At 40.2% G+C, this 13,182-nt stretch overlaps 1 protein-coding gene across 5 annotated transcripts in view; it reads left to right on the forward strand.

The window, feature by feature from the left end:
- The window catches only part of Pde4b (phosphodiesterase 4B), a 580,180-nt gene that overhangs the window by 563,006 nt on the left and 3,992 nt on the right, over positions 1-13,182 (forward strand). For all 5 annotated transcript variants that reach the window (XM_006987174.4, XM_006987175.4, XM_016005678.3 and 2 more), the window contains 8 exons: positions 106-199; positions 5,782-5,960; positions 7,207-7,305; positions 7,442-7,606; positions 9,407-9,506; positions 11,371-11,525; positions 11,617-11,739; positions 12,393-12,575. In XM_006987174.4, coding sequence (XP_006987236.3) covers positions 106-199; positions 5,782-5,960; positions 7,207-7,305; positions 7,442-7,606; positions 9,407-9,506; positions 11,371-11,525; positions 11,617-11,739; positions 12,393-12,575 — 1,098 coding nt within the window. The remainder of the gene's footprint in view (positions 1-105; positions 200-5,781; positions 5,961-7,206; positions 7,306-7,441; positions 7,607-9,406; positions 9,507-11,370; positions 11,526-11,616; positions 11,740-12,392; positions 12,576-13,182) is intronic.

Genomic DNA, 13,182 nt, shown 5'->3' on the forward strand with positions numbered 1-13,182 from the left:
ATCTAATGAAATGGTCTGTACAGTTCCTAGAAAGTAAAGTTGGAAATACAGTGATCATTTGCTCTTTCCTAGACACTTAACGCCTTTTCTTCTCTTTATACACAGTTCAAAAGGATGCTGAACCGGGAGCTGACACACCTCTCGGAGATGAGCAGATCAGGGAACCAGGTGTCTGAATACATTTCAAACACGTTCTTAGGTAAGACACTCACAGGAAGCCCAATGACCTTCTCCAGGGTGAATTCCAACAACCTATCAAGGGTATCCCTGTGAATTTGGAGTGAGGTTAGGCACAGAAAACAAATCCATCTGAGATAAGAGCTAAAGCAGATCTCTAAAGGCAAACAGTAAGCACAGGAAGGTAATGTTTTTGAAATGATAATACCTGTTGAAGAGAGCAGGCTATTATGGGTTGTTGCATTTACATGGCTGCATATTACCACACCTACAGGGACCTCCAGAGCAGCTGAAGGTCCAGTGCCTAACCCCAACAACTGTTATATCAGCATCTCTAAAACTGTAATTCTTTTTTTTTTTTCAGTTCTTTCAGTTAACAAGGCTTTGAGACAGAAAGCTTTAGGGGGATGTGCTACCTCTGCCAAGGCCAGGAAAGGGTGTTCTGGAAATAATTTGACTGTTGCTCTGCTAGGTTATTTCTTAAGAATGGATGCTGGGTGTGTGTAGGGAGGTTTCCTGTCTAAGAGGCCTTGTCCTCTCGAAGCAGCACCATTGTCTTCTCATTCTGATCCTTGACTGTTCTCTGACATGCGGATGGTACTTAACACATAACACTGGTCATAGGTTTCCAGGGGTGGTCTTTAATTATTCCCCGGGTCTTGTTTGACTCTTAGGAATTTCTGATCTCAGGCTTCAAGGTAACTTTTGTATCATGAACCTCTTCTGCCTATTTTACTTAAATGAGGCCTGCAGAATTGGGGATGTGTGTACCTCAACAATGCGTGGGAAGCCTCTAGATTCTGATTTGGCTGGCTCTGAAATATCCTTGCTTATGCAGCCATTTTTTCCAAGGAAATGACCCGTTTTTGCAGCCGAGCATCCCAGCTTTAAATGAACCTTTGCCTTGTTGCCTTATGGAACACAGTCTGCCTGCAGCTCTGTTTAAAAGGTAGTCCCTTTTCTCTCAGTCGAAAGCAGTTCAACACTGACAGCGTGTCAGTCAGATTTCTCATCGGTACAGCATTACTGTGCAGCCCATGGTCATCCAGCAGACCCGCCAACTGCAGATGAGCAGGCAGAGGCCTTCCCCACCATGTGTGGGTGTCCTCCAGCACCTGCTCTCCCCAGCTGCAGTTGCAACAACCTTTGACAGAGAACAAAGGAGAGGAATTTTTATACATGCGCAGTCTTCAAGAGGTGGCTGGAATATAAGCAAAGAGAAGGCATAACCCCTAGTCCTTTCCTTCCCCAGGCTTCCTCCTTTATCTCTGAACACAGGCATCATCCCCCTCAGTGTCCCAGATACATATCTTGGTTCATGAAACGTTCAATTATTTTTCATAAGCTGGGGACTGTTTTCAGGACACTTGACAGGTGTTGACAGCAAGAGAGAAGAGTGAAGTCAGTGCTTTTATTTCCATATACATTGCATTTCCTAATCCCTGGGCCTCTAAGGGTTAAAGCTTCTCTCAGTGTCCTGGTTAAAGCTCCGTGGAATCTCTGAGCCCTTGGTCAGGTCAGGATGGAAGTAGTCTTCCCAGTGTCTCTCTAATGACTGCTTTCTAAGGGTCAGAAAAAATATCTTACTATCTCAAGTATGTTTTTTGTTTGTTTTTTTAAATTAGCACTGGTTATCAAGAAGGAGAGCTGATAAGTTTTTAGTTTCATTACTCTCCACCCTAGGACTAGACAAATATCTATTCTTCTGTGAATACTCCATTTGGTATCTAGGCACACTCCTTCAGGAAAACTTAGCTTCTCATTGTTCTAAAAACTAAATTATCCAGAGAAAAAATTTGAGGAGAGTTATTCAAATCCCATTCTTAGTAGTAGAAGGGTAGTGTGTGTATATATGTGTATATATGCACTTGAATGTGTGCATGGCAAATGAGAAGATTCTTAGAAAAACACAGTAAAAAGATACAAACACAAGAGGCACCAGCTACTTCATCCGAAATATGGGAACCCCAGGAGAAATGCAATCCTTCATGTCGTCCAACTTTGGCATTCCGCGAGTCTGCCAGAGGCAGAGTTGCTCAGCAGCTTCCCTGAGACACACTTGACCCTCTGTAATGAGGCCCAGACTTGCAATTTGTACAGAAAATCAAAGCTTGCTTCTGAACCACAAATTCAGGGGATGGGACTCTTAGCTCTGTCTTAGGGAGCAGGGAGTGTCACTGGTGGCCCATAAGGCCTCCCAATGAACTGTCATACCTTCAGTGGGCTTTAAGACCCTCCTGATACAATTTCCTCATGTATAGGAAACAGGATTGAAGTTAAGAAGAATGAAGGAATCTAACCAACGTCACTGGGATAATGTTTTTTTCTGAGGCAGGACTTACTCTACAGGCTTTTAGAAGTGAATACCAGATACCACCCTAATAGAAACTCTTAAGAGCATAAGAAACAGAGTCCCATTTAAGGGTGTGATGTGGATACTATTTTGGATTTTTTTTTTTCTTTAGAAATCAGGGTGGCTGGGAATAAAAATAAGGGATTAACAATTTCTAGTTACATAAAAAGCTTTGTTCTGAACATGGCATACATCGAAGAACACAATGAGATGACCATCTCCATTTAAGTTAAACTTAAAAACAATATTCTAACAAGAGTCAGAGGATATTAAAACCTGCTGTGCAGAAAGGAAGGAATCTCCTAACCCTGGCATCTGTGAAACTTGTCGAGATTTACCAGCTGAAAAGACAATGCTCAGGTGGGATGCAGAAAGCCAGGCAACAAGCCCGGGACCAATCTTGGCACTTAATACTGTTATATGATAATGAGCTTTCATGTGGCTGGGAAAAGTGGAATTTAGAATATCTAACCTCAGGAGAAGTGAATAGGGTATAAGTAGAGACCACTCATATAAAACAAATTTTTTTTAAGCATTATATTAAAAGCTAGTTAATATGTTTACAGTTATAGAACATTTTCTTTCTAAATTTACTTAACATCTCATCTTGAAAACTAGAACGTTCATGGTTTGAGGAAAAGAATTTCAGAATTTTCATAACCACAGGATGCTGGGATCTAGCAAAGAAAATACTCCAAATTGTGCCACTAACAGTGTTAAGTGATAAGCCCAGTTTTCCTGTCTGTTTTTTGCTTCTTGTTGGCATGCTGGCTGTGCGGTAGCTGGCGGTGCCCCCATCCTATTCTGACCCCTGGGAGTGTTACTCCACTGAGGGTTTCTTGCCATTTTCGAGTCTGTGCTTCGGGTTGTTTCCACAGCATGTTGGCTCAATGCTCGCCAGAGGAAATTCCGAAGAGGGAAGCCTGTCACTTGCTCCAGTGCTTGCGTAGGGGAACACCCAGGAATGTCGCTGGTACCCCTGTGAATAATGCTCTTCTTTATTGCCGTGTTCCAGACACAGCACTTGTTCTGCTCCGTTACTCATGGGTGCAGGGAACCTTTAATTAACCAACATCAGGAAAGCTGCTGGTCCCACCCGAGGTGCTGAACTCTGCAGAGGCACCGGGCAATCTATAAAACCCTTTTCACCAAATGTGAAAAATGGTAGTTGGGGAAAGCGAGGGATATTGTGACCTTTCATTTTAGCAAAAAGTGGTAGTTATTAGCAATGAAGTGACAGAGAGAAAGGGAATTTCAAAATTAAAATAACATATAGTTTCCACACCAGACACTGTGTGGCAGGCAAAAGATTTTTAACAGGCACCCCAAGGCCTGGGCTCTGGGCTATTAAACCACTGTGTACAAAGTAATTACAGAATAAATATCTGTTAACTGGGTTGTCCTTTGAGTTCAGACAAGTTGCTGACTTCATCTGAGAAATGAGTGTGGGGTTATTATTTGTTCCCAAATCTAGTTCTCATCATCAAGACAGCAAGAGATTTTTTTTTTTTTTAATATTGGTTTAGTAGAGCTGGGTGGGGTCCATAAATTTGTAATTTTTTCAAATTTTTTCAAATTTCTTCAGTGCAATTTGATACTAAATAGTTTGGAAACCTCTAAACTAATAGAAATGACTAAAATTCCTTTTCTAATCAAAAGTTACAGACTTGTGAGCACCTAGAGGCCTTTCAGGGAGGCTGGGGATGGAAAATGCTAGGCTCCCCCAACAGCTGGGTGGTAAGCTGTGCGTGAAGCTGGCCCCATCTTGCTTTGCTTTGATGGAGTGTCTCCGGGGTCTGTAAGTAGACAGATGTCCCTGAGGAGGACACATGAGGATGCCATCATCTGCACGAGTTTAAAAGCAAATCATCTACGTCCCAGCCTGCCATATGGAAGCATGCCATTTTCAAACAGGGGTGTTGTTGCCGTACTGATTTTCACTGTGACAAGCACAGATAGATGTGGGTACTTCTGAAAGCCGAGTGAACTATTTCAGCCATAGGTTCCATTTTGTTCAAGGTAGAAGTGGGCCAGCAATGGAACCAATCATTCCCTTTCTGCACCCACAGGCATCCCTGTAGCAGGACAGAGGTGATACATCTTCATAAGCACCCAGGATTCATCTCCCTACAATGGGAAGTACAGTAGTTGATAGTTAATAGCAATATACAGGAAAGAGTCTACATGTAGATAGACATTTGTTTTTACTAATACTAGCTCTACCGTGACCTTGAAAATTTTAAAAAAAATTAACTGAGATTATAATCAATAGTTAATAAACATAAACATATTATGAACTAAAGTGCCTATTATGGATGAGAGGCCTTATTATTTATAAGCAGAATTAATAGGCACAAAACATGAAGAAATCAAATTATAATCTTTTCCCAAACCTCAAATGGTAATGAACCAAAGCTTTAAAGTAATTATCTGAATGTTACAAAACCGTTTATTTTTCTAACATATATATCCTTATTTAAACTGAGCCTGGATGAAGCCATATGAATTTTTACATAGAAAAAAGAATAGAAATATGACAAAATGAGCAGAACAAAGTTTGCTTTTGTTAAACTGGGTCTGTCTTTTACAATGAATATTTTGTTGTCATTTGTTTTAAGATGGGATCTCATGTAGCCTAGGCTACCCTCAAATTCATTATGTAGCTCTTTGAACCCTTGTCTTCCTGTCTGTACGTCCTCTGTGCTGGGATGACAGGCCCATTCCATTATATCCACTAATGAACATTTTATATTTATTTATTTATTTATTTGGTTTTTGGTTTCTTTGAGATAGGTTTTCTCTGTGTAACAGCTCTGGCTGTCCTGGCACTTGCTTTGTAGAGAAGGCTGGCCTCGAACTCACAGAGATCTATCTGCCTCTACCTCCCAAGTGATGACCATTTTTATATATAAAAATACATTACTCACTTGAATGAAAAATATGTATGTAAGTATTGATGCTCCATTTTGAAAATAAGAGTGCGATTCTGGGTAACACTGAAAACAGAAAAACCGGCTTGGGTCTGTCTTATCTCTGCCACTTCTTAGATATGTTACTTGCTCCTCTGGACCTTAGTTTACTTCTGCAGAAATGTGAAACAACAACTCATATAACTCTCACCTGCTTCTCAGGACCATCCATAGGTCCAGTGAAATTTAAACCCCAATATACATGGTTCAAGTTGTTCTGAGTATTTTTATATGCTCACTGGCACATGTGTGCTCAAAAGCATGTTCACTGTTCTGTTGCAGACAAGCAGAATGATGTGGAGATCCCATCCCCCACCCAGAAGGACAGGGAGAAGAAGAAGAAGCAGCAGCTCATGACCCAGATAAGTGGGGTGAAGAAACTGATGCACAGCTCAAGCCTGAACAACACAAGCATCTCACGCTTCGGAGTCAACACGGAAAATGAAGATCATCTAGCCAAGGTGTGCATAAACAGGGCATGTGTGCATACAGCTCTCCATTGCGTACACACACACACACACACACACACACACACACACACACACACACACTCATGCATACCCCATTCACCAGTTAGAAAAGAGGGATCACATACGTTTTGTGGTTGAGTTTTATGATGAGGAAACCGATATATCCCTTTTGTCCATTGCTGGAGCACCGAACTGAAGTCCTTCCATACCAAAAGACTGTGCCTTTGTCCTGAGTATAGGCTCATTAATGCAGAGTTCCTTGTGGATACAGCATCCTGTTGTGGGAGACACAGAAAGTCCCAGGACAGGCTGGGCTACATTATTCCAGAGGACAATGGAAGAAAGTGTGTCAGGCGCCAGTGGGAATGTCAGCCATGATTGGCAGGGCTAACAATAACATGAGGAGCCAGTGACAGTGCTGACCCCTATGCCCAAACCCAGCAGTGGAGGAAGGGACAGAAAATGTTCATTCCTTTCATAGGAGGCTGCACAGATGCTGCTAAGGTCCTTGCAGCCTAGTCAAAGGATGAAGTAAGGTTCCTTTGAGCAAAACTTCTTCCCTGAGGCCTTCTGAAAATTGCCATTAGAGAAAAAATTGATTAAATATTGGTCTAATACTCCAGGGAAGTTATTAAAAATGAAGTAAACTATTCCCTCAAGTGGATAATTTTAGGAATAATCTCACAGCAAAGGTCTGAATGATGTTCCTTCCAGGTCTGTGTGTGGCTCATTCACCCTAAGCTATAACCCATACCAGGCAGTTAATGATAAGTCAGGGTTGAGTTCACTCTGGAAGGTGAATCTCCCTGACCTGACTTCAGGGATAACAAGCAAAGGGTGGAAGAATTTCCTGGACACAGTTATGTAGCTGTTGCTGACAGGTCATCAAGTAGCAAGAGGAGAGACAGAGGACCAGGACCAGCAGCCTGGGCTCATTTGAGCTGCCTTAGAAAGCAGCATCAGTTGAAGACTGGTGTTTGGCAAGTATAGGTCAGCAACTAATTTATAAATGCAAACACAATTGGGCATTTCTTTACAAAAGAATATATAGAAACCTGCAGTTACCACGTAGAAAATATCCAGCCCACCACTCTCAGATTCTTGTGCAACCAGACACTCTAAACAGATGCATGAAAGACTCGGCAGCCAATTTTATCCAAATAAAATCTTTTAAAATGTTTTAAAGCATTAAAAAAATATAACTACTATTCTTAAATTCCTCTAATTTTGATTGCAGGAGCTGGAAGACCTGAACAAATGGGGCCTTAACATTTTCAACGTGGCTGGGTACTCACATAATCGGCCCCTCACGTGCATCATGTATGCCATATTCCAGGTGAGGAAGCTAGAACAAACACTGGTTATCCAGGAGCTCAGCTCTTTATATTTTATATCTCAGGGTTTTTTGTGGCAATTTTCTCCCCATTTTTGGACATCCACTTATTCATGCCTTAACCCATTTCACTACACAGGAAAGAGACCTTCTAAAGACCTTCAAAATCTCATCTGACACCTTTGTAACCTACATGATGACGTTAGAAGACCATTACCATTCTGATGTGGCATATCACAACAGCCTGCATGCTGCTGATGTGGCCCAGTCAACCCACGTTCTCCTTTCTACGCCAGCATTGGATGTGAGTAGTTACAATATGTTTTGTATACCTATCCATCCTTTTTTAAAAAGTACCATAGATGTACAATACATTTACAAAAAAAAATGATGCAATTGAGTAACCCTGAGTACTGGAACAGCTTCTTTGGTAGCTGTGGCATTCACCAATTAGGGGTGGTTGTTAAAAATAGGTTATACATCTATTTTCCTTATTTTCCAGTATCAGTGCAATGTTCTTTTTTCCATTTCTGCCAACTGAAGATTATTTAATTATCAAACAAGGAATTGAATCTATGATTTATTTTCATCATATTCTTAGTAAGGGATCCAACACATCTCAAGGCATCTTCTTTAGTGTCTGTCATACAGTATATATATATATATATATATATATATATATATATATATATATATATATATATGTACTCATCTGAATTGCCCAATATCTACTCATCCCAGGCCCCAAGGAAGATAAAATGTATATGTAATATGAACTGTTCTGTGTAGTCTCTGTTAGGTATAAACATCGAGAGACTCATTTTCCTAGAAATTCAAACTAGTAAGTGAGAATCAAGAGCAGATGGGTCAATAAATAAAAGCCAAGAGAAACTGCTCCACATACCCTCTGTGGAGATGACTATAACACTTTCTCTTACAGATCATGCCTTCAAATGGGCTACTGTAATTAGTAATATGCCCAGCCATGCTACCTCTGGGCAGATGGCAACAGTGAGTAGCCAGGTACTTCCAAACTGTACTGTCTACTGCAGGAAAGGACTGGCCAAGCCTTAGCCAGCCATCTTGGCAGACTCAGTTTGGGAGTTAGAGAAAGAATAAACTCTTTGCTTGACTTCCATATGACCTAAGAAATCTAAGACAGCTTGCTAAAGTGAGATGGAGCTAAGGGTGTTTAATCCCCCTAAAGGGAAAAAAAAAAAATGTATTGCTTTTACACTCATGAAGTAGGGTAGCACTATTCACCTAGTTATAGATAACTCTTGTTTGGCTATAAATTGGCTATGAGTGTTACAGACTTGGAAAAGGGAGTGTGGAATGCTTGGTTGTGCAGGAGGATTGGTCTTTAGAGAAGAGGTAGAAAGGGGGCTAGCGTCTGAGTGAACTAAAGAGTCATGACTTCAGAGAGGCTTGAGAACCAGCAGCATTGTGTGCCTAACAAGAGCTAGGTCCAAATCACTGCACATGGGGGAGAAGGAGGACAGAGAGGCCCTCGTGACCGTGTAAAGGAGTGAAGTAGTATGACATTGGGCTTTATTTCTTAGAAATGTTTTCAACTCTTGCCTGTAGTAAACATGTAGTGGGTATGTGGATGAATTATTGCATGCATGACACATTGTGACCTCACTATAAAATAAACTTTGGCAAATATTTTATCACTTGTCTTCCAAAACTGGAGTTTGGTCTCTTCTACCTCTGGTTACTTAGTTATTTAGTTGTTGTTTATTTAGAAAGTTGTTATCTGCCACCTTCCCAGAGCCATGGTTACATAAGTTCCTTACTGCCATAAATCCAAGACACCAACTACTGACATATACACACATACCATCAAAATTGTGCTAATGACTTACCAACCTCAGCCTATATGGGATCGATATGGAATGAGCTCTGAGCATCATCCTTCTCATATCAGAGGCTTTATGGTGATAAATAGAGTCATGCTTAATTAAATCAACATCATGAGCTACTATATACATCAGCAGTGCCTCTGTCAACAAGAGCTAAATGTGGTACTTGAAGCAGATGAAACTGAAGCGTGAGAAAGGTACATTGGATGCGGAGTTAATGGGCTCTTTTGAACCCACAGGCTGTCTTCACAGACCTGGAGATCCTGGCTGCCATTTTTGCAGCTGCCATCCATGATGTGGACCATCCCGGAGTCTCCAATCAGTTTCTCATCAACACAAGTGAGTTTACCACTGCAAAGTCATTCCAGATCATTCTGTGATTCACTGCACTTTTTTCCTCCTAATGTTTTCATTATGGGTAATAACAAGGGCAATAATGAGGTAATCCTTCCATCCCATGAAAATTGCTCAGGCCTTTCCTGGATACTTTGTCTAGCTTGTCAACACAGGGTTGGAGGTGCATGGAGAACTTGGAGAGGGTCATGGCAAACCATTAAAAACAACTCAAAAATTTGGAAAAATACAATATGGAAAGAAAGAATAACAGATTTGGAGTTTCCCATCAAGACTAAGAAAGCTTGGGGACAGTAACTCTCAGTCTCCTTTGAGGTTAACATATACAACCTAGTAAGCCATGAGTGTCCCTCTACCCAAGAAGACAGACAGAGATACTGGGCCTGAATGTGGCAGCCTTCATGTTATAGAAGTAATACTCCCTAAGGAAGACTGGAGTAGGTCTCTACAATTCAGGAGGAAGGATCATTAAAAGGTCCACACATTCTCTTTCATCTGTACTGCTTTGACTAAAGACTGGTGTGCAGCCAAGGGAAGGACCTAGATAGAATCTGTAGCTATCCCCAGGGCTTTATCATGCTCAACCCATTTGATTTTCATGCTATTGAACATTAATTCATTGTCTCAGTTAATGCCCCATGTCTATGTGCTGAAAGCCCAAGTACATTTGCTTTTGATAATACTGTTATCCCATTTTGGTCATGATTGACATCCAGTGCTGGCAGTTTCATAAAAGTGCTCTATGAGCTTCCTGCTAGAAGAGGCCTTCTGTTGTTTATCTTTGTCTTTATGTTCAAAATATCTGAGTATCCCAAGCTTGGGGCACATTGGTTTTCTTTTTCATTTTTAACATTTTATTCTTCTACTGAAAAAAATCAACAACATAAACTTTGAGTACCTGCTTCTTTGCATGGGTTAGTTTAGTAAATTTAGCACGCTAATAATTTGTTTCTCAAGGGAAATACAGTTATCTATAGTACTGAGACATATAAAGCATGTTAGTAAATCTATGCCCTTGACTACAATGTTAGCATAACAAGGGGGCTTAGCTGACTTCAGAGAAAGTGATGGTCTATGAGAGAGAGACCACTAGTGTACACTAGGAATGTACTGCATTAATTGGCTGTTATTCTTGGTTAGAGATAAAACTTGATTTAATGAGTTTGATGACCATATTCCTGGGTACAAAACTGTGTCGAACAAAATATATAAAGAGCAGAGTGGAAGTTGTAGTTTGGGTGCCTAGGCATTGCAGTTTCTGGTATAAAAACTCAGAAAACAGAAGCTCAGGAACAGAAAATTCAATATCAACATCCTTGAGAAGAACATTAATAATTAGTTGTCATATTTATAGAAACATCCAAAAGCTACATTATTAGGGTAAAATATGATTTTATAGCAACACATTATCTTTTGTGAAAATCAGAGCTCACAATTGTCAGAGGATGGGAGCATATATGAAAGTGAATATAGTTTGAAAATCTTAATACATTTGATAATGCTTCACAGCATTTTCATCTCATTTCTTTTCAAAACACAAAATTCATGATAACTTAAAGGAAATTGTCAACTGAAATGAAAATACAGTTTATCTGATGTCAAATTCTTCATCTCATGTGAGAGAGAGAGAGAGAAGGTGCTTTAAGACTGAATTTTAATGAAAGAGCAAACTCCTGTAGTAATATCTCCAAGAATCACTTTTTGCTCTGCTTCCTTAGTATGCAATGACCTATGGATGATAGCTCTTGAAATAATGTAAAAGGAGATCTATCTAATTTCACATTGAAGTAACACCAGTGTATGGATTATACAGTTTTATGGCATTTTTTCATCATTTTTCTTTTATTAGATTCAGAACTTGCTTTGATGTATAATGATGAATCTGTGTTGGAAAACCACCACCTTGCTGTGGGATTCAAACTGCTACAAGAGGAACATTGTGACATCTTTCAGAATCTTACCAAGAAGCAACGCCAGACACTCAGGAAAATGGTGATTGACATGGTAAGATGCTAGCCTGCATTTATCACTTACATTTGCCATTTTCTCTCATCGACTGACTTGATGAAGAATTTTAATTCTGTCTTTACCCAAGGTGTTAGCCACCGATATGTCTAAACATATGAGCCTGCTGGCAGACCTCAAAACCATGGTAGAAACCAAAAAGGTGACAAGTTCGGGTGTTCTTCTTCTGGACAACTACACTGACCGGATCCAGGTATCTGATGTTTTAACACAAAGGGAAACCAAACAAAAGCAAGCAGTATTTAGAAAAGAAAACAGAAATTTGGTTAGTTGCATGACCTAGGATGCTACTATACTTTTGGCATATTTTTAAAGAGTTTAACTTTTCATTTATAAAGAAAACAATACTGTACTCATTGAATTGCTTAGTTCTAAAATTGAGTTGCAATGTCTATTTGTTATAGAACATATGTGACTATTGGTCCCCAAAGCTCACATTTGAATATAATTCCCACCAACTAGGAGTTTGTTAGGTCTAAACAAATTGTCATCAGCTCGTCTTTTTCCACACATGGAAAATCTAGAAGTAATTACTGTAGGCCATTCTTTGCATTCTTTCCAAACTGAGGAAAGAAATGTTAGCAGAATTTGACTTTTAATACCCCTTCCAGTTTTTAAACTTAAAAACTGTCAGTCTGGGAAAATACATGCTCCTTTTGGGGGCTCTAATGGTAAATAACCAACCATGGCCAGCACCGTTGAAATACTGCTCTTTTGATGGGTGGATTGTAATTATATTCAACTAAAATGTTCTTGGTACAAAGTGTACTGGAATGAGAGGGATAAGATGTTCTGGTGGTATTTATGCTTAGTTTTATGGGATTTTCCAAAACTTGATCATTTCAGGTCCTTCGCAACATGGTACACTGTGCAGACCTGAGCAACCCCACCAAGTCCTTGGAATTGTATCGGCAATGGACTGATAGAATCATGGAGGAGTTTTTCCAACAGGGAGACAAAGAACGGGAGAGAGGAATGGAGATCAGCCCAATGTGTGATAAACACACAGCTTCTGTGGAAAAATCCCAGGTATTTAAACTGAGATTTTTTTTCAATGTTTTTATGAGCTCTACCAATGATACTACTGGAGAGTTCTATCTAATTCCTTTCTTTTAGCTAGTGTGTGTGTGTGTGTGTGTGTGTGTGTGTGTGTGTGTGTGTGTGTGATGATAAAGAGGCAATTGCACATTTAATCCCATTATAATTATTCATTTGTCTTCTCCATGCATGGCCTCACAGGTAGGGGATTAAGCAAATTTTACAGTTGTCCGTGACCTTATCAGAGCCAGTGGACACATAAACACCTGTACCCTCTATCCCATTGCCTCGATTTCTCCTAGTCTCCTGTCCATCTAGGAGTTCAACTCCTCCTCTGTGCTTTCTCTTCCATAGCCTGCTTAGACAAACAGTGTCACCATCACCAAAGATGATAAAAAGCCCCACCTTTGCAATGAAACTACAAGTATCTCCCCAGTGTAAGGCAAAGGAAAAGAGGACAAAACAAACAAATAAACAACTGTCCTTTGGGTCCCATTTGCGAACTTCTTGATGACCCGGTTGCCCTCTCCATCATGTGGACAGGTCTCCCCAAGTACCATGATGTCATCAGCCACACTGTTGCTTCATTCATGGGCTC

This window comes from Peromyscus maniculatus, chromosome 2 (assembly GCF_049852395.1).
Source record: "Peromyscus maniculatus bairdii isolate BWxNUB_F1_BW_parent chromosome 2, HU_Pman_BW_mat_3.1, whole genome shotgun sequence".
In the NCBI taxonomy this organism is placed as follows: domain Eukaryota; kingdom Metazoa; phylum Chordata; class Mammalia; order Rodentia; family Cricetidae; genus Peromyscus; species Peromyscus maniculatus.